This window comes from Coturnix japonica, chromosome 2 (genome assembly GCF_001577835.2).
Source record: "Coturnix japonica isolate 7356 chromosome 2, Coturnix japonica 2.1, whole genome shotgun sequence".
Taxonomy (NCBI): Eukaryota; Metazoa; Chordata; class Aves; order Galliformes; family Phasianidae; genus Coturnix; species Coturnix japonica.
Genome location: NC_029517.1, coordinates 66022775 through 66043896, shown reverse-complemented (window position 1 = coordinate 66043896; position 21122 = coordinate 66022775). Strand labels below are relative to the sequence as shown.

The window sequence follows — 21122 nt, the reverse complement described above, 5'->3', positions numbered from 1 at the left end:
TGGAGCCTTATCCTCAGGACTACATTTAATACAACTTTTTATGAACTAATTTATTTTTAATCAAGTATATGCTGTAGCCTATGGTAAGACTAGAACATATACGTGCTCAAAACAAATAATACCTTGACTGTATCTTTTCTAAGATCAATGTTTAAAACACTATCTCTCTCACTTAGTGTGTGCAAAAGGAAGTTATCTCCTCCTGTGACACCTCTGAGGGATAGCAGAATTTAGATCAGAGAATGCTTAGGTTGAAAATTGCAAAGTTGAAGCCCAACCCAGTGGACAGATTCATGGGAATGGGTGTAAAAGGGAGAAGCAACACAGAGCTATATCATTTTCCCTCCAGATGTGTTTTCATGAGTGTAAAAGAGGGTTTGCATTTCAAGATTTTGGCTCAGAGCTCATGGCTCCACTTACTATACATGCATTCAGAAATACTCAAGTCCTAAGCACTCTGTAGATAAGGAATATCCTGATAAGCTAAAACTAAAGAAACCCACATCAGTCTCTTAGTCTTTTTGGGGGGCTCACGTGCCTTCCTTGTTTTTTAAGCTGTCCCCACCCTTCATAAGTTCTCCACTAATTACGACTGCATTGATAGACACCAATGCAAACATGATTCTTGGCAGTCCTCACTGGTTGCAGAAAGGTGGTTATTTACATGAAGGAGGACACGCTACTGTGGAAGTAATGCTGTCATGCAAATTAATACTGAGCTACATAACAAGGTATTCACTGCAACATGACCCTCTGTGACCCTAAAAGCAAAACGAGATCATTAAACTCCCATGATGAACTCATTCCGCAATCCAGAATTAGGTGAAGTTTGAATATGTATTACCTGAAATTATCTTGTGCTTGACTCGATAAGCCATTTTGGGATATATTATGACCAACATTCCATTGTTCAGCTCTTCAAGTTAACACAGCAAAAAAACTGTATCTAAATTTTAAAGAAGAAACTGGTATAGTTAGGATGAAGGAAGCATTCAATGCAATTAGAACCCTCAGACGGCACAGTGCTCAGACCTAGCTGGAAAAAGAACATCTTCAGACATCACCTACTGCTTTCTGTATTAGTATCCTGCTGAAATAAATCATTTCAAGTAAATGGTTTGTTCTGAAGACTACGGATATTTGCATTTATTTTACTTCACTTGCTTAAATAACTCTCGCTGCTATTGTACATTTGCCACCCCACTGCGTTTACAAATCCCACAGACTTCAAAAGAGGTGCACATTTCTTGCTATAGTTTGTTTTCTAGGGGAACTGTGTTTTGCTGCTGCTTTTTTTTCCTTAACTCTTCTGTACTTCATAATATTTAATAGTTAGATTTTCCATCATTTCCTTTTCCACTTCTGTTACAAAGGCTTTCTCCATCAAGTGGATTTTTCTGTGCCTGCTAGTTACTTTTTATTCTGACTTTATTTGCTCTCTAGGATAGGCAGCTTCCCATTTTATGCCTCTAAGGATATATGTAGCAATACTTATATAATCTGCAGCAGCTCTATCAACCCTACTTCTAACATGTCACTTAAAATGAATGCATTTATTACATTAACTTATAAGAAATTGCCATTTCTTCAAAATGTAATTCTCAGCAGTGCAGCTTAAATGCAAAATAAGAAATGACGATGATGATGCTTTGAAGAAACAGCAAAACTAAAGAGCCCTGGAACATCTGCTTCACTGGTTGGAAACTTGAGCTCACAAGGAGCTCGTTTTCTGGAAACATGCACTAGAGACTTGATCGGTGCCTGTGATGTATATCAGGTCTCAATTTGGGCTGACCTTGCCAGCAACCCTGTTTTCCTTCTAACAGCTATCTGTCTACTCCAGGCAGTGCTGAACCTCATCTATACCTAACAGCTGAGATAACCGGTATTTTTCCACATGACCTCTAACTTTGCAATGGCTTCAAGAACTGCTACGATGCTTTCAGAGGTCATTCAATCAATTCAGAGGGATGTGACAGTTACTGTAGTGCAGGTTTTGGGTTTTTTCATGTAGGTGAGAAGTCACGTGGAAATCCCCAACTTCAGGATAGAGTAGAACAGTTCAGCTGGAATAGACCTACAAAAGACCATCAAATCCAACACCCAACCACTTCAGGGTTAGTAGTTCAAGCATGCTTCTGATGGTGTTGTCCCAATACCTCTTGAGCACTGACAGGCATGGGACATCTACTGCCTTGCTAGGAAGCCTGTTCTATCATTGGACAGCCCTCAGGTCAGCTTATGTTGGGCCTAGCCGGTGGTCTCTGAGCATGATGAAGAAAGCCGTGTGAGAAGCCTCTGCCAGGAAGGCCAATCTTTCAATACTGTTATAATGAAGAAAGCAAAAGCCATACCCAGAAGACTAACATATCTGCTGAAGCAATGTATGTCTTCTAGGCACGCACTCTTTCAGTGTTAGCTATTATGACGTGCTCAACCTTTAATTTTTTTTCCCACTTTTGCTTTTCTTCTTTCAATCAGCAGTTAATGGTAAATGAAAACTAGTATCAATCCAATACATTATTAAATTAAAATATATTAATTAAAACAGATTTGAAGCTTATGAGTTTAATGCGCGGATTTTAGTTTCATAAGCAAACACTTTATCCTAAAACTTTGCATTTCTTTCCCAAGATGAGTTGCATTTACAAAGTTCCCAGTATTGAGCTGTGTACCTACATTCCCCATGCAGCATTTCAATGGTTTCAAATATGGGTGATGACCTCGAAGTGAAATTGAAAGGCTTTGCTTGTGTTGCAAGATTAAGGCTGAAATCTTGGAAGCTTGGAACTGAGCTCTTATCCACAGCAGCACACAGCAAACACCTCCTCCTCTTCCATTCTTTTCCTCTTCCATCCCTATAAATCATTTGGCAAATATCTTTGCTTTGGGGCAGCGAGTAGGCAAGAAAGAGCATAGCACATGACTGCAAAACACTAACACTGGTTGATTCCTTACAGCTGGCTCAGCTCTGCCCTTTCTCCAAGACCAGCAATTAAAGCACCTGTAGCTAAAGATACTGCCACAATTACCTTGCAGCACTTGGCTGCTCTGCCAGAGTCTTTCATTACAAGGTCTGAAGAGAAACTGAAGTACAAATGCCGCACTCCTGGCAGTATGTCCAGTGAGTCTGGACGAATGGGACATTGTGCCAATGCACAGCTCTGCTGGTCCCAGTGGCAGTCAGCATTTACTCAGAAAGTGCTGGGATACAATTATGCAATCAGCACTGTCCCTCTTAGATCCCCTGCTTCTTCCAGGTCCATTCCCATATGGCAAGAAAATAGGAGATGTTGTGGTTTATATCTTGTATAATTCAATGGATGGAGCATTCTCATGCATTGTGCCTTTGTTAAATTAGTTCACCCAGTTTGAATTTGTTTACATGTTCTATTATCCAGAAAGGAAATACAGCTGGGTAGAATTAATCTCAGTAGCTTTGTCACAAGAGTTAAACAAAGCATCTATGATTTAACAGAGGGTTGTTAGAGTTAGGGTACTATGGTTTGGCTGCAGTTGGACTTGATGATCTTCAAGGTCTTTTCCAACCTGGGTAATTCTATGATTCTATGATCTCTTAAAGGGTGGAGGAAAAGAAATCCCACTTTGTATATGAATGAAAGCTTAACTTTACCCTCCAGAACACATTAACTTAGGAAAACAAGAACTTATCTCTGAATGACTACAGTTTGGAGGATTGATGGCATCAAGAGAAGTAACTACCAAAGCCAACCAAGCATGCGAACATCTGTCTGATCACGTTCCAGTACATGAGATTACTGCTTCTATCCCTTTGCTGCAGCACCAGAATGAGCTGCTGAGGGGAGATGGGCAAAACTGCTCAGTACTGGAGAGCCAGGCTCAGGGAACACGTTTTAGAAAATCCCTTTTGATCCCCCCTGCCTGTAACAGTAGGTGCAGGCAGTCCTTTGCACAGTAATCCCTGTGGTGGGGACACAGCGTAACATTGCAGACGTCTGGGACGGCAACCAAGAAACCTACTTCTCAGGCATAGAGTACCCTTTGTCTCACTGCACTGCCAGGATTGTGGGAAAAAACACTGGGTGTTTCTGTTGTTGTTGCTGTGGTTTGCTTTATTTCTGAAAGTCTAGCTGTGAGATCCTGCACACAGGTTTAAGACCTATTCATCTTTCATTTTAAAGCCTGTCACAATGGAAAATTGAGAAAAGATGCAGTACTAAGCAAGGACACGTTGTCTGTAATTCCTGCTTTCCCCATAAAAATATCCAAACACGTATGCCAAGTATAAGTAGAGCCCTTCACTCATCATTCTAACTCACAAAATCAGCTTCTGTGCACTGACAAACTCTGACAACAGCAAGGAAAACTGAACTATCATGATGCAGCATCCTTGGCAAAGTCAGCCGCCTTGTAAACTTCTTACTATAAATCTCCCTACCATTCCACTTGCTCCCTGCCTCCATCTTGTTCATTCGGCATATGGGTTGAAATCTGGGATGCTGGATTCTTTCTACAAAAAAAACTTGGCATTAATGTTTGAGCCGCGTATGTGGCAGATATAGAGCAGAAGCTGCATACACAGGCAAAGCTTTGAGGAATATGCTGTTCTAAAAAGCAAAGAGCTTAGCAAATCCAAAGCCTTACAATGGCAATTGCCCTCCCTTGTGCTGGTGGAGTGATTTTCCTGTGCTTCTCACAAGTGCAGCTGTCTGTCTCACTCTTATGCAACATGAGGTGACACAGTGCTCCTTCATTAAGTAGTTTGGATAGGTATCATTCATCAAGTCTAGTTGTTCAGAAGCAGATACAGTAAACCATGCAGGCTTCCCTATGGCTGATGTAAAGTCAGTTCTGATACTGATCCATTTTCTCAGCCTTTTGAAAGGCCAGCAAGAGCTGAAGTGAGCAAAAAGGAAGGAACTGTAACAAAATTATGCCCTCTGCACAAACCTGATTCTCCTCCCAGGAAAATTTTCTCTTGTTCAAGCCAGGACTGATCCAGGAGGTTGGTGCTTTGCCTAAGAAAGCAACTTACTCGCTCAAACTAGTAGGTGGAAGTAGAACTTGTTCTCCCCTTTTATTTTTGACTCCTTTCCTTTCTGTTTGCTCTCTCACAGTCACACAGGCCTGGCACTGTCAGGAATCACATCCCACTTCAGGTCATACCATCATTTTAAATCTGGTGGTTAGAGCACAGGAAAAACGAGGTCAGTAGTTGCTGCTGTTTTCTTGGGAACTAACAGGCCACGTCTAAGGTCTCCCTAGAGAAATCTTCTTTAATTACAAGTTAAGCTGATGTTCCCCTGTGTAGTAGGTAGAATCAAGCAGATTACTTTTAAAAGGATTGTACTGATCTGCTTTGGTGACAGTTTCATTTTGAAACTCTGGTAAGAAGCAAGTGGGTGAAATATAAATATATGGTTTTCAGGATTGCACGTGAGTGACAATGCAAAGAGGACCACAACAGTCACTCTGTCTTTCTTGTCCTCCTAGACCTCCAGATGAGTTCTACTTTGAGCACTGTGATTACTGTGTTTTGTTTTAGTGGTTACTTAATACAATCATAATGAACAGAGGGGAAAAAAACCAAACAGTTTGGAAGCTGTAGAAGGGAAATCCTGCAAAGGGCAATTATAGATAGGATGTTTTCCATCTTGGAGAGAATGACAACTTGGCATTTTACAAAGCGAAACAGTGAAAACCACATAATGGGTTGCATGCTTATAAGTGCTTGAATTATAAATAGATGTTGGGAAAGCAAATGATTATTAATTGTTTTTTAAAACACTTCCATGCTAACCCAAGAAATTGTAGTGGGGGGAAAAAAACTAAGAAGAACACCAGAAAAACCTTCCAGATTCCTTTTCCTTGTCCTTAAAATAATGAAACAGCCAACTAATTTTGTAAGAACGATTTGTCTCATGATGATATTGCCATCTCACAGTAGCATGGCTAATACAGTCAATAGCCAGACCTACTTTATTCTATATGACAAATTAACACCGTCTTTTTATGACTTGTAGCAAGTTGGATAGTCTAAAACCACTTATGTCTGAAAGAACATTGTAAGCAAGTAATGAGCCTTCATGAGAAACTGTTTGGCCTCGTAGGACATACTCACCTTTGACACTGATGGTGTTTAGACCTGATATGAATCCCAACAGAGGCTGTAAGACTGGTATTTCTCCACCTGGGTCCTCATTCCCAGATATGGGTTGAGAGGGCATAGCACTGAGCCAGACTGCAAAACGCTTGCTGAAAAGAAGCATCTTGTTAGACAAAAACAAAAATCCCAGAGCAGAAGGGGCCTAAGCATCAGTGCTATTTCTCCAGAAGAGCCTGGAGTGTGTTGGCTCCTCACCTGGGAGCAGCTCATACTCTTAAGCCAGGCATGTCACGTGAAAGATCAGCATAACTTGCCTTCATGAGTAGCCTCCCAGCCTGAGCTGACCAGGTGAAGTACTATCTGAAGCACAGACACATCCTGAAGCAGATGTTTACCCTTTTCTGCTCCAGGACAACCTGCTGCCTGCAGGAAAAGCTAAGTTCCTACTTTCCAACTCTCTAGTCAGAGGGAGTGCTTTACCGTGGGGTACCTGGGTGAGAGTCATCCATTCCTGGTAGACAATGCCATCTGTCCCAAGCACAGTGATGACAATACATCACTGACAACTGCAAACCACATCAGGCTCTGATTTCCACCCACAGGAAGAAGGAGTGAGAAATACAGTCTGGATGGCAGTGCTTGTCTCAGGGATTAACCCTCAGCATCCACTGAGAGCCCCTCACCCAGCACATGTTTTTGGGGGACAACAAGCAAGCTCGCTGAAGGGCTCTGCCTCCCCCTTGGGCCTTGTGTGTGGCAGAGCCCTGTTGTTTGTAGGCTGCTCTTTCTGTTAATGCTCTCTGGGAGTAATTCCCTGAGAGCTGTGAGATGTCTAAGCAGGGGCTTGTCAGGAGAGCTGTGTCCTCCACTGTATGTAGGCCACCCAAACTTGTGCTTCACAGAGGGACAACACAGTTTTTCCACCTTCAGGCCACAAAGTTGCCCGCTGACATGGTGTCACTGAAGGCACCATCCAATTGCTTCGGAACCAGCAAGAATCCCCCCCCATAAACAGCAGGACAAAAGAAGGAACAAGAAGGGTTCCCTGCACAGCAGATCTCCTGCCTCAGTCCTTGCAATTGGCTGCAGAGCACAGGCATGCTGTGCTAGAATTTGCAGTACAAGACCACATCCCCATCCTTATTTCCAAGCACCAGCAGACAAAAATCCTGCAGTCTTCAACCCATACAGTGAGGACTACATTTGGTGAGTCCTTCTTAGGGGTCTCACAGTGAGATTCCTGTTCATTTTAAGTTTTTTTTCCTACAAGCTCGGGTGTAGTAAAGACAGCTTGCAGTAAAGGAGATCAGTGAACTCACTGCACCACTGAACTCTCTTAAGATTTCACTCTCCTTCACGAGATGTAGAGAAGATGCAGAACTAAAAGACAAGGAAGCAAGGAAAAACTGCAGTTTGATGTATGAGCAGCAACTTTTAGCAAGCTCCTAAAAACTCAGGCAGACCCAGTGCTCTGCTTGGTACAGGTTCTACTGGCAGCCTGCTGAAGATAAACTTGAGGCTACATTTAGCTGTAACTGGTTAATAAACCTTGAAGTCTTCCACCCATTTTTCATACAATGAATCATTAGCTCTTCTGCTTATTGAGGAAGACACTTAATACACAGTGTTCCCATTAGGTAGCATAAACCAAGCAGCTGCCAAGGCAGTATTACTTAAGTCTTCCTTTGCAGCTTCCTCTCTCTTATCTTTTCACCCTCAATAATACCACCAGCAACTCAACTTTCTCTATAGTGAGAAATCAGCACCAAGAGAAAGTGCTCAGCGCTTTTGGCTGTAATCGCTCTTCATGCAGCTGTTCTCTACATCCTCAGGAGAAAATGTAGAAAGCAGCCTATGTGATGGCTCAGCTATGCCACCAACTTATTCAGCCAGATAACCAGCAGGCCTGCAAGCTATCAATGTCACATAGGATGCCAACCTGTATTCAACCGTATTCCATATATTTGCAAAAATAACCCTTGGCTGCAAGGATGCCATCCTCTTAGCCACACAAAGTGCTGAATTTGGAAAGAGCAACAGGAAAATGTCCAGATGATTGCACACACTCATGCAAATTTTAGCAGCAGAATGGAGCCTATATTGCAAAGTGTGAGAAAACAACAGGAATAAAACATAATCTGGTTGGAAAATACTGAAATTCAGATAAATTGTTTTCAAACAAAACATGGCCCTTGCTGATACCTTTCAAAAATAACACTTGCATTTCCAAAACAAAGACACAGATTTCTCTTTTCCTGTAGTTTTAAAAAAGTAATTGTATCTTTAGATAGAAAGAACTACTGCTGACTCTATTAGGTGTTTCTTGTTATCTTCCTCTAAACAAGAGCACAACCAAACATCGTTCACGTATTACATGGGCACTTGTCTGGATGGACCCAGATCACTAGCAGGACTATCGTTCCTGAAGTACTGCATGGCGTGAGTCACTGCTGTCACACTAAGTTACATTCTTTCTCAGGACAAGTCCAGTTACAAAACTCTACTGGTTTCTCAAAGTCACTTGTTAGAAAGGAATCAAACAGAAAAATTGCTATGCTACCACGTCATCCCACATAGGCAAAAAAAAGTCCTTTGGATAGCACCCTTTATTAGAGAGGGCTGTGTTTCTTCTAGTAGCTGTGGCAGTCTCTAGGCTAAGTCTTTGTGATGTAGGCTATCCCTTAATCTTAATCAGTCATCAGAGTTGAATGAATATCCAGGAATGTGGAACACAAAAATTTCCACATCAAGTACAGAGTCCAGTTTCTGATTCTTGAAACAATTAACCCGAAATGCTAAAAAAGAAGGTCTAAGATAAGTTCCCTTCCAGCTAAATTCTTCCTTCCTCCCTTCCTGCCTATTCATCAGGAGAAGCAGCAGTCCTCAGTTAGCTGGCTGGCCACTTCATTCCTGAGTTCATTCCAGCTCATTCTTTCTTCCTGTGATTTTACCCAGCAGTGAGCTCCATTCACTGACTGTAAATTGCATAAAGCAACACTTTGCTATCAGCTTCTGGATGTCCTGCCTCCCAGCTTCACCTAACATCCCCATGACGCAACCTACTGCAGACCCTGGTTCACTTTTCTTTTTCCTCTATAGATAAAACATAGAAATCACAAGAGATAAAGATGACAAAAACCCATAAGGTGGTCTGAAACCATCTTTTGATAAAACTGTCTCCCATTGCACACCTTTGTTCCAGATTAATTTTAAATTCACCGGTCAATAAAAAGATAAGCAGCTCGTTTTACAAGCAGTTACACCACAGTCCTAAGATTTAACTTAAGTCTTTGTTTTTCTTCATTTCAGCCCCTATTGCAGCCACTACTTCTTTAATATCCGTGCATTCAAATACGTGCAGGTGCCTAAAATAAGTTTCTTTAACATGCTGATAAAATCAGATTAATTCCAGTACTGCTCAGTAGCTGACTATTTGTGGAGTAGAAATCTCCAGGGAGTTAAGGAAAAGATGCTGCTTCAATAAGAGAAAGGAAATCACCGTGCCCTTAATATATTCTTTTCTATCGTGGTTGTATCTAATATCACATTCGCTTCCAGAAGCTGGAACCTACCTACAAAAACCTGTTTTTTGTTTGAAGCCTGAAATTAGATCTTTGTTTTTTGTATAAAGCATGTTTTAAGTTCTGCACAGCTGAGTGAGAACAAATAACAAATAATCCTGGACTTCTTGAGATACTAAATGCCATTCCAGGCTACTGCTTGAAAAAGAAACCACTAATACAGAAGGTTTCCAGGTAGTCCAATGCAGCTTACTCATCTGTAGGAAATTTATTTCATAAAGCTATTTAGAATCCAACTAATAAAAGAGCCTCACAAACAGCCTGGGGTCAAATTGTCCTTCCAAAGGCTTTGCAGTTGCAGCTGTGAGGACCCAGGACCTGTGGTATATTCCCCAGCCTGTTGCCCATTCCTGTTCTTGCACTTCAGTCTCTCCCAAAGGATCAAAAGAGCTATAGTCCCTTATTCCCTCTTATGTTGCAAAAATATTGAAGCTCATAAGGAATGTCTATGTTGCATGATCATCTCTAGCTTTATTTTCCCTCTCTGTCTTTCCATCTGGGGGCTTTGATTTGCTTGAATAACCTAATGCCTGTTTTTAGGTGTAGGTAAACAGGTCTACCACTAATCAATCCTAAATCCTGCCAAACTGCCAGCACTGCCAATGTCCAGAGCCATACACCGTACAACAGAAGGGAAATCACGAAACACATATTAATCTTTAACCTTGCAGCTCAAATTCCTTCATTGATAAAGGCCATTATAGTGATTTGCCAGAGAGAAGTATGTTCTCTGAGCGCGTATTTTTGTGCAGGTTGATTTTACTTGCTTATCTTTAAAAATGCAGTAGATTATGTTGAGGAACCTGTCCAGAGGCACTGCTAAGGACATGTTCTAAAGGCCTGAAATACAGTCCAGTCTTTTGTAGAGGTGCTAACAGAAAGTGACAGACCTCTCACACAAAACCATCTACGTTTTCCATCTATGTTTTTTTCCCCAAGTCAGTAGTGCTATATAAACAAAAATATTGTCTTTAACAACTTTTAAATCCATGAGACAGCCAAACAAATGCATTTTTCAATTTCCTTCCTGAAAGCTCAAGCAAGCTGTAATTAAAGGGGAAGCAAATGCTGGGAGACTTTTAAGAAGTATGCTTATTTATTCTTATGGACCTCCAGGAACATTTCAGATTACCTGTGAAAAGCCAGCCTGGTGGTGAATTGATCCAGTCCTAATTAGGGTAGACTGAAGCAAAGCTGAGAACTGGTACGAGTCCCCACTGGGTCATTTCAGTGCACACATAAGGAGGTGGGTTTAGTTTTCAACTGCTTCAGCTCTTCCACATGCTGTCTTCATCCTAGCCCAGCGTAAGAGGAGAAATATCAGAAGTTAGAACAGTGAAATCAGTAACCTACGCAAAAAGAACTCTTGGTGTTACTGGTCTTGTAAGTCTTTGTTGTGCTCTTCCTTATTAATGGTAGCTCCACAATTCTCATTCCTCCATTGAACTGGCTGAAGAGGATAGCCTCTAATTTCCATTTAGAAGTAGCCTAAAGTAGATTTGATATAAAAATATATTAATAATAATTAGTTTTCTTTATTTAAATAATAATGGGAGAAGAGAGAAAAACAATATGTGTCTTTCTCCTCAGTTTGTCTGCATTGAACCCAGTGCCTCGTTCAGAGGAATCTCAGTCAGCTCAACGCAAAGCTTTCCTTCTCTATGAGTAAAGCATCAGTGTATTCAGGTCATGCACTGTTACTAGCGTGGGAACAACTAAGCAGCACTGTGAAGTTTACCGAGGGAGTTGCCAGTGATTTCATTTGAGAAAGCAAAATAAAAATGAAGCAAAAGAAGAATTTTTACTAGAGAGAAGACAACATCCATCACAGATGGGTATGCGGTGATGGGTGATGTTCATTTGTCAAACCTCATTTCCAATATGGTTTCCAGTAGCGAGGCCTCTATCGTCATCTACACAACAATCTACCCTAATTTCATCCTTAAAGAGGTGCTTTTTTTTCAGGAGGCGTGATATATCATAGCCCAGAAATACTTGAGCATGACATGCTCTTTGCCAGCTTACTGTTTAATTGTATTGTCCACGTGAGCCATGAGATAATGTTTTTATCCTATATCCTTATTTTTTATGTTTTTGTTTATTTTTAGGAGCACCTGAAAGCTTTTGACCAGGAAGTAAATGCATTTGTGGACTATATGTTTGGACCTCGAGGTAAGCTGTTCTACCTACAGTCCTTTTGGGAAACCTTGACCATCCAAATAACTACTCAAATATTCTGATAGATGGAAACTGTCAACAGCCAACATTTTCTCTCTGAATAGTTCATATTTTTTCAGTTACAATCTAAGCAGAAATTTGCAGGAATGCAACGCTGTTGTAGGAAATCTGTCAGAGCACTGCACTTATATAAAGCCAGTTCATTTCTTGTTTTGACTGACTCATTATCTGTAACACAAACTAAAACCAGTCACATGTCATACTGCAGATGAAAGAAGAAATGAAACTTATTTTTTTTTCAAGCTTACAAATGTCACTAATTTTTAAGAATCCTTTGTTTCTGAAAAGAACATAAGATTTCAGCTTTACATCTCAATATAGATTAAAAAACTGATTTTTTTTTTTTTAATATTATTTTTCTGAAAGTAGAAGTTCCGCTTGGTCCATCTACCAAACAAACAGCATGGTTCAGAAGGATGCTCAGCACAGCAGCAATAAATCACTCTTAGCACTTTGCAGAATCACATCTGCGATTTCAATGACCTGATAGATGGTGTGAAAGAACAGATACATCTTCCTAGTTCCTGTTCTTCTTTCTGAAAGAGCTAGGCTGAGAATAACCCTAATAATTGTAGTGCTGGTTTAGCAGAACTTGGAGGTACCTGGCACTCTGTGTTAGGACTGAAACAGGTAATAGCTGTAACAATAGTTAGGAGCCAGGGACAGAAATACTGAAGTAGGACTGCAGAAAGAAAGAGAAGGGCTGCTACAAAGTGAGGGTGGAAGTGCCAAAAAATCAGGATTAAGATTAGAAAGGGGCCAAGCAAATAAAGTAAAAAGCAAGACAAGGGTTTAGACAGCAGAACCAGCCTTCAGGGAAGGGTCTTGTGAGGCCATCTTGCTGCTGGTAGGCCTGGTTTTCAGGGTGTCCAATTTCAGGAATAGTGTTTAAAGCCAAAATTGCTGCTGGGGGGGATGAGTGATTATATACTTGCGTTTAGTTGCAGTAGTAGTCTCTAGGCTGCAGAAACAGTTCTTGCTTATTTAGGACAAGGGAAAGAAAACTGTGACATTCTTAAAACCAATAAATTCTTTTTCTTTTCTTTTCTGTCTGGCTGAGTACAAAATGTTTTCCATCCCTTCTGCCGTAGATGTGAAGCTTGAAAGAAAGCTTTCTAGTGAAGAAACTACAGCTTGGGAACTGCAGCAGAAGTAATTAAAGTACTTCAGTTATGCATTATCCATAATACTTGCCAAGCACATCACCATTCCTCTCCAGACACAAATGCTGAAGATAGCGTTTGTTTCTCCATGCCTCTTCACCATTATGTGGCATCATATATTTCATCATCTTACTGATGAAATATTCCTCTAATACATTTATACCCGTCAATAATTCACAGTCAGCCACCAACTGTTTTAAATTGGATAGAATGGCCCCACAAACAAAAAATCTAATGAATTCTTGTGAAAGTTTTCACAGTTGTCCAAAACCAACAAGTCATTCCCCTTCTTTCTCCATACAAGTTTTCATATACCATGCACCCTTCATTCAGCAACAAGACAGCTTAAAAAGAAACATCAGCGCTCTAGTCTTTTCAAATCAATCCTATGTATGCAGTCTATATTTTAGGTAGTAACTCTTGAAATAGAACTATCACCACGCTGGCTATAGTTATCATTACTCAGTGCCAAACCAGGGACAGAACCGGGCATGCGTTCCTGGAGGCAGTCTCTGCTCACAGCAGCAGTTACCAGGTCAACACAAACTGCAGTACTGCACAAGTAGAACGAGGGCTGTGCTCTTAAAAACTCAAATTTGATTGAAATAAAGGTCTCTTTTGTGCTTGTGCTCTTCACTGCCAGCTGGACTTTGTACACAGATTTAGATCAAATTTACATTTGACCTTACGGACCAAGTCCCTTGGATCATGGAATGGAAGACACATACATACTTATCAGTTGCATCTCTTGATAAGAAGTGTTCTTACAAATTGAGTGTTATTTATGTTATTCTAGATAGATTATCTATAAAAGAAGACAAAAAGATTAACAGTAAAATAGATATATTGCTCTGAAAAAAAAAACAAACTGCACAACCTTCTTTCAGGGCCTTTGTGCTCTACTGATATTATTTAACGTTATGCAAAGCAGCACTGAATCATAGGACCCAAATCTAGTTAATGGGTTGCTTTTATAATCTGTCAAAGAAGCATAAAAATAGACATTTTAACAAAGGTGGTAATAAGCACTCTTTCTCTACTCAACTGAATATAAACGGTAGTAAAGCATTGTTACAGAACCGTCTATCCTCAGTGTCTGAAAAGATCTGAATCTACTCATACAACAGCTGGCCAAAGCTATGTAATGACCCGAATCAAAATGTTTCTAAGCCTCACTGATAAAAGACTGAAGAGCCTGGGAGGCTTGCCACTCATTTTAAAGGAGCCAAGATTTCGCCCCAAAGGTTTGGCACATAGTGGCCAGTGACTGTGAATGAGCTTATTCACAGAACTATCAGCTTGGGTGCGCCTGCTCCCATTTGTGTTGTGGTCCAGCACTTTCACACTGTGGTTTTATTTACTGCCACAGTCTCAAATTCAGATGCTGTATGGGTTCAACAGTGTAAGAATAATACTTCCTCTCATTGACACTGTACTGCTTGAACACAGAGTAACCTCCTGTCAGTCTATATAAATACTCTAGCTTCCTTTGCCTTCCCACCACTTAAAAACCTCCCTTTCTTTTGTGATTCAAGGACATGGAAACAAAACAATCAGGATTCTCTGGCTGCTTTTTTGCTATTAACCATCTTACCCTCCAAGGGACCAAGGTCAAGTTGGAAACAATCAGTAAGGAAACTTACTTAACAGTTTCTCTGGACACCTGAAAATGAAACAGAACAGATCATAAACAAACTTGTTATGCTGACCTGAACAAACATGAGCAGTTCTGGGTTTGTATGGATCAGGCCACACAGTTGTGGCCACTCACTGCAGAGGAAAAACTAGCTTTCTGAGGGCATATTAGGACAGATCTGGCACTGTTTAATTTGTATTCTTGTCTCTTCTAATTGCTTTTCCTTTTTGAGCAAACATACTGCTTAGTTATCTGATACCAGTTGGCCTTCAGGCAAACAACCTTTATAAAACAAACATTACATCTTCCAATGGGGAGATACTTTCTAGAGAGCACTCTTGCTGATTTTGACTGCCTTCTTCATCATCATTTAGGATATGAATTAAATAAGTTAAAGCCTTTTGTTCTTAAAATATACACTCGATCAACAATTACACATACAACTTTTACCTATCCTCTGACTTCTGTGTCCTGTTTAGAAGCCACACGGGAGCAGAATTACCTCAAAAATATCCATTCCAGAGCTTCCCAAACCTCTTGTCACTTCTGAGAGGGTTGTTGGAAGCATTTTAGTCTCACAGTAAGATGATCTTAAATTGGCATTGAGACCTGCAGATAGAAAACAGTCTATCTACATCAGTAAAGCAGCAAAGCAAGGCTAATTTGAAGGAAGGATGGTGCTTGACAGTACATGGTTGTGCTTTTATGTCTGGTTTAACCATATACCTCCTCTGCTGGGGAGAGGAGCTGTGTTGTGGGAATCCATAAGGGAGAAGCAAAACCAGAAGAGCACTGGACTTCCATGGTAACTTATGTCTGACTGAAGGGCTGTTCTGCAAAAGAGCTTACAACCCATGTGGAGCTCAAATCCAACAGCTGACAGTGACAGCCACTGCAATGGAAGTAAGGCAGAAAGCGGAGGGAGACATCCAGTTGCTCACAGGGCAACAGAACAGTTCCTGCAGATTGGCATGCAAGATTAGGCTTTGCTCATATACACTGAACTGTCTGATTACTCTCAATGAGATTACTTGTGTGAATAAGGCGAGCAGGATTTGACCTTAATATTGCATTTCAGAATCAGGCAAATGGAACAGAAACCATGAGAAAGCAAGCTTTTACATTAGTAAATATCTTCGATTCTTGTTAAAATGAGGAGGTAGAAGCAACTTTAGGTTATTAGGGAATTATTTTCATGGCTTTCACCACATTCTCTAAACTAGCATGCCACTTAGGGGAGTGAAAAGTAGTGGATGGCTCTCAACATGAGCAGAGCACGGCTCTGAGAGATCCACTCTCAGGTTTTTCACAATACAAGCAGCCATATTCTAGCAGTATTTTACTACAACATTAATTGCTTGCTGCATGCATTTCTTTTCAGATCCCAGAGTTAGAGGATGGCTCCTTTTGGACTCTTACCTTCCCACCTTTTTCCTCACTGTTGCGTACCTGCTCTGCATATGGCTGGGCACCAAGTTCATGAAGAATAGGCAGCCTTTCTCTCTTAGGGCTCACCTCATTGTATATAACCTTGGGATTACGCTGCTCTCCTTGTATATGCTCATAGAGGTAAGTGTTCTTCAATGCAGCACAGCTGACAAAGGCAAAAAATGCACATTTTTTAGCATAAAATACTTAGAAGCGTAGTTTTACTGGGAAATTTGACATCAACAGCAAAGTAAATTTAACATCAAGCACTTAGAAATTGGGCAGTGACTTTCAGAGTATCTCCTCAGCTTAGCTCTTGGCCAGTTTCAGCTGTCCTTTTTGAGCTCCAGTCCATCCCTGGAGACAGCTGACCACTGACAGGGCAGCGTTTACAAGCTTGGATTGGAATCTGAACAGCTGCTTAGCTAAGACATGCCCACACCTCATTGTTCAGCACACAAATACGCTCAAGGATTGTTTTTCATTTGCATGACTGTTGATGGAATTGTTGTTCTGTACAAAAGCCCATATTTAAATGTAAACCTATTTACACAGGAGTTTTATAATTTTGGCAATTCAGTGGTATTTTTCCGCTGTCCTGACTAGAAAGCTTCCATCACATGGCCAGATAGCAGAAACATTAAACATTGGACAGATGATCAAAACCTGCCACATCAGCCAAGAGCAAGTGCTGTTGGGGACTTGGAGGCTGAATGTGGTCTCACAGATTATTTTCTGAGAGTTTATCAGGAAGGAACATGCTCACAGAAATCAGGAACCCTTCAGAACCAGAAGGGAGGCATGAATGCATCCGGTAATTTCTATAATAGCAGAGGTCTCAAGCAGTGCTCCTCTGCAAAGACATAAGCGCTTTCAGCATCTAGTAGGGACAGAGCCAGCATGAAAATCATTTCAAATCCAGGGAAGGTGGACTCATTCAACACAACAGACCTTGACTGGTAATAAGGCACAGACCTGGCAGGCTGAAGCAGGGAACATAAGCACTGTTCTCTCTCCTCTCCTGTAAGAGGATGCATTTATTGTTACATTTCAGCACCTTCCAATTCTTCACACTGACTGAATTCAGTTGATGGTTCAGTCATAGGGAAGCTGTGCATGGAATAATCCTAATCCCTACTTTGGTATTATAACAACGTGGCTGCTTTACTGCAGATTTCACAGCTCTGGACTATCGGCAAGGCTGGCTGTACATTGCAGAAGCCATTCTTTCATTATACAGAGTCTCTGTATCCTTTTTCATAGCCTGTTTGCCCAGTGCCTATTCACAGCTTTTCCTGTGATGGAGCATAATGGATGTTTTTAAGACTTGCAGACCTGCCTGAGGAGCTTGAACATCCCTGCTGAAGGGAAACAGGCAAATCATAGAATTGTTTGAGCTGGATGAGACCTGTAAAGACCATCTGCATCCCCTGCAGTGAACAGGGATATCTACAGCTACATCAGACTGTTCAGAGCTTCATCCAGCCTGACTTTGAATTACTCTAGGGATGGGGCATCCACCACCTCTAAGAGCAACCTGTTCCAGCACTTCACTAAACAGGAGGGCAGAAATCTTCAGTAGGGAATAAGGGTACAGTGACTCAACATTTCAAAACACCTCATTTCCAAAGCCTCTCTCTGGATCCTACTCCCTCTGTCTTAAGAGGAAGGTAAGCTTGTTAAGACAGGAGCTGCCTATATTTAGAGCCTTCTCCACAGTGGTTTATGTAAACACAGCTGATCTCTCCAGTGAGTAATGATTCAGGATTAATTCTTAATTAGAGAGATCTATAACAATGGCCTTATTCCTCCATCCTCCTACTGCACCTTCAAATCTCTGATCTCTGTAACGGAGATAAACCAGAAAGTAACGAGCTGTTATAAAGATGAATAACAAACTGTTCTACTTGTCTCTTCTTGGTTTTGTTTACAAGATGACACACATCTTTTCTTGTGATAGCTCCAGAACAGAGTGGGTACTTCTTAGGTGTTCAAAAGAAAAAGACCTTGTCTATGTTAGGAATACATCTCCAAATGCAGACCATTCAATATGCTGGCTTTAATAAGAAACATGATAAACCAACTGATGGGGACAGCTGTGCTGCAATTATTCAGCTCTTCACTGTGCCTAACCTAGTTTAACAGTCCCTTGACTACAGTGAAGTCACGCACTCTCAAGGCAGGAAGACAAAGGTTGTAGCAAGAACTCTTAACAAAGTGTTTTTAAATCTTCAAAGGCAAATTTCCACTTCTGAGCCAGCAACTTTCTGCATCACAACATGGGCATGAGGTATCTCAGGGCCAATTTTAGCTCCATTAACTGTGAGTCCAAACAGTCCCTCAAGTGCTCAAGATGTACCATTAACATAAAGTCAAATACCCTTACTATCCTCAAAGGGCAGGGTCTCAATACTTGTGTGCCATGAGTTAGAGGCCTTTGAAGGCCTCATAAAAGGACAGTTTACTAGGCCATAGCCTAGACACTGAACTATGCAAACAGTTTTTTCATGGAGCTTTAAACTTTCACAGTTTCAGTGAATCAAAATATGCTTTCCTCTACTCAAATCTATGCTTCATACTGCAGAGGTGCCAAATATGAAGAGGAAACCATCTTAATGTGAAAAGGAGTCAAATCTTTACGTATTTTAAATCTAATTCATGAACAAATCAGCTCTCAGAAAATGCTCCATGGACCTACAGGTTGAAATCCTCACAGTTACTGAATCATACCTGGAAACAAGGCAGACAAATGCTGATGTCTGAATTGAGGAATTATTCACGTGATGCTACTCTTTATCAATAACAGGAAGAGACATAATTTCTATCAGCATCTTAGCTTGCTTTCCCCAGCACTGTTGCTACTGCCATATTTATATTAAATCTCAGCTAGTTGTCATGCTCCCACCCAAGTCCTTTGTCGACTGGGCACTAAGAAAACCAGGGCTGTGGCACCATCTAGGTCAGATTAAAAAAGACCTAGAGATGTGTTATTAGCATATGAGTGGCGTGATATTTCAAGTGCCTTTATCCTCAAGTAGCTCCACAGACTTATTACAGATCCATAGGAGGTGAGGATTGTAAGTAAGTAACCTCTCTATGCAGGTAAGCAGGTCTTGCATGTGAGACCTGTCAATGCAGATCAAAAGCCAGAGCTGCCTGCTGGGTGCCAAAGGATTAAAGCAGAATTGCATAAGTGTTGCACTAAGCTTTTCAGAGAAACTAGAAGAAAATCCTTACACCTCGCAAGATGAAAAAAGAAGCATCACGATTACCTCTATTTTTCATTTTTCTAGGTACTGAAAGTTCAATGCACAGTAAGCCTGTAGTTTCTGAGTTAGATTTATGACCTGAAAGCAGATCCATAGGTACCAAGATGATGGGAGGATTTCCAGGAGTTGAAGAATTGCATTCTCTGTATTCTCTGAGTGCAAAAAAAGGTCAAAAGCATAACGCTAGCATAATCAGGGCCACCATTTTCAGCCTTACGCATTGCAACTGGGATGACATCTCACAAATGACTGAAAAGCTCAGTATGATGCCAGGATAACAGAGGGCAAACTGAAATAAAATGCTATTTATTTCATCATTATGATGGCTAAAAAGAGAAAGATGTGCTTCCTAGCTGTGCAAATGTTAAAATGGCAGAGCAGATGATAGAGCTTGAATAGTGGAAGCTCTGAGGAAAGTTTAAATGCAATAAAATCATTTTAGATCCTAGTTGTTCTCAGCTGTCCTGGAGTTTTGCTACAGAAGCCCACAGATTAACACAGTGACTTAAAGATTTTAATAAATAATCACTTAGTCCTTCCAGAGTTGTCTAGAAGTTAGCAATATAGTAGGGAAACAACCACTGGTACTTAGGTTGAAGGCCTCCTTTGAAGTAATGTGTTTGTTAGGACAAAAAGACCATTGAAAGCTTAGGGGAGCGAGAAGAAAAGAATAACAAGAGAAATCAGGAGAAATTAAGTGCACTTTTCCATCACATAGAGGAATAAAAAAGAAGGAAGTGCAAAAAAAGTGGATGGCATAAAGGTCACTGGGAAGGCCATGCAAAGCAGTGAAGCGTAAGGACAAAAGTAACGTGCTTTTTGAGCAAGGTAGAATGCAGTTTGGGTAGAATTACAGTCCCAGGCATTCTTCTACCCTAATCAGAGTGTTTGTTGAAAGAACTGAGGAGCTGACTTCGCTACTCTCATCTGCAGTTCTGGCTGGAAATGTCATCCTCATAGCTCGGGTTTCATTCTCTATGTCTTTCCTAATGACCTTCCTGAGCTCTGCACTTAGGTGCAACTTTTAGCCAGTTTGCTAACTAAGCAGCTCTCAACCTCACCTACTTTATCAAAGAACATAGCTGGAAATCAAGAGCAAAATTTCATATGATGAGGTTTATCACGTGTGAAAAGCTTCTAACATCATACAAGGTAGCATACAAAAGCTATTCAGGATAGGAGATATAATCAAAAGCTGACAGAAAACAAGCCCAGAAGGGATTTCTTTTAACCTGTTATAGATCTCAGACAAATGAATTAGTATTCATAACTAAGTGCAAGTCATTTTTCCGTTAATCCTTCCAATGGTCTNTGTGGAACTGGCTGAGAATGTCTCAACAACGTGGCTTTACACTTGAAAGAGTTTTCCTCACAAAAAAAAGAGAAATCAAACATTTACTGATCTTATAAAAACTTCTGTTAGGAACAGGATTTCATTTCTGTGACTGATATGAACTTTAAGATCTCTAAATCACACAGAGGGTGGTGACGCACTGGAACAGGTTGCCCAAGCAGGTTGTGGATGCCCCATCCCTGCAGGCATTCAAGGCCAGGCTGGATGTGGCTCTGGGCAGCCTGGTCTGGTTGTTGGCCACCCTGCACATAGCAGGGGGTTGAAACTACAGCTTGCTTGAGATCTTCAAGGCACAACAGCAGCTATCTGTTCTACCACAGTTCCTAAGAGGCCTGTCTAAAAACAGGCAACCTCTATTAATGTAC

At 40.9% G+C, this 21122-nt stretch overlaps 1 protein-coding gene across 1 annotated transcript in view; it reads left to right on the top strand.

Moving 5' to 3' along the window:
- ELOVL2 (ELOVL fatty acid elongase 2) overlaps positions 1 to 21122 on the top strand; it is a 33309-nt gene that overhangs the window by 6139 nt on the left and 6048 nt on the right. The window contains exons 2-3 of the mRNA XM_015854637.2: positions 11778 to 11841; positions 16088 to 16275. Of these exons, the coding sequence (XP_015710123.1) occupies positions 11778 to 11841; positions 16088 to 16275 (252 nt within the window). The remainder of the gene's footprint in view (positions 1 to 11777; positions 11842 to 16087; positions 16276 to 21122) is intronic.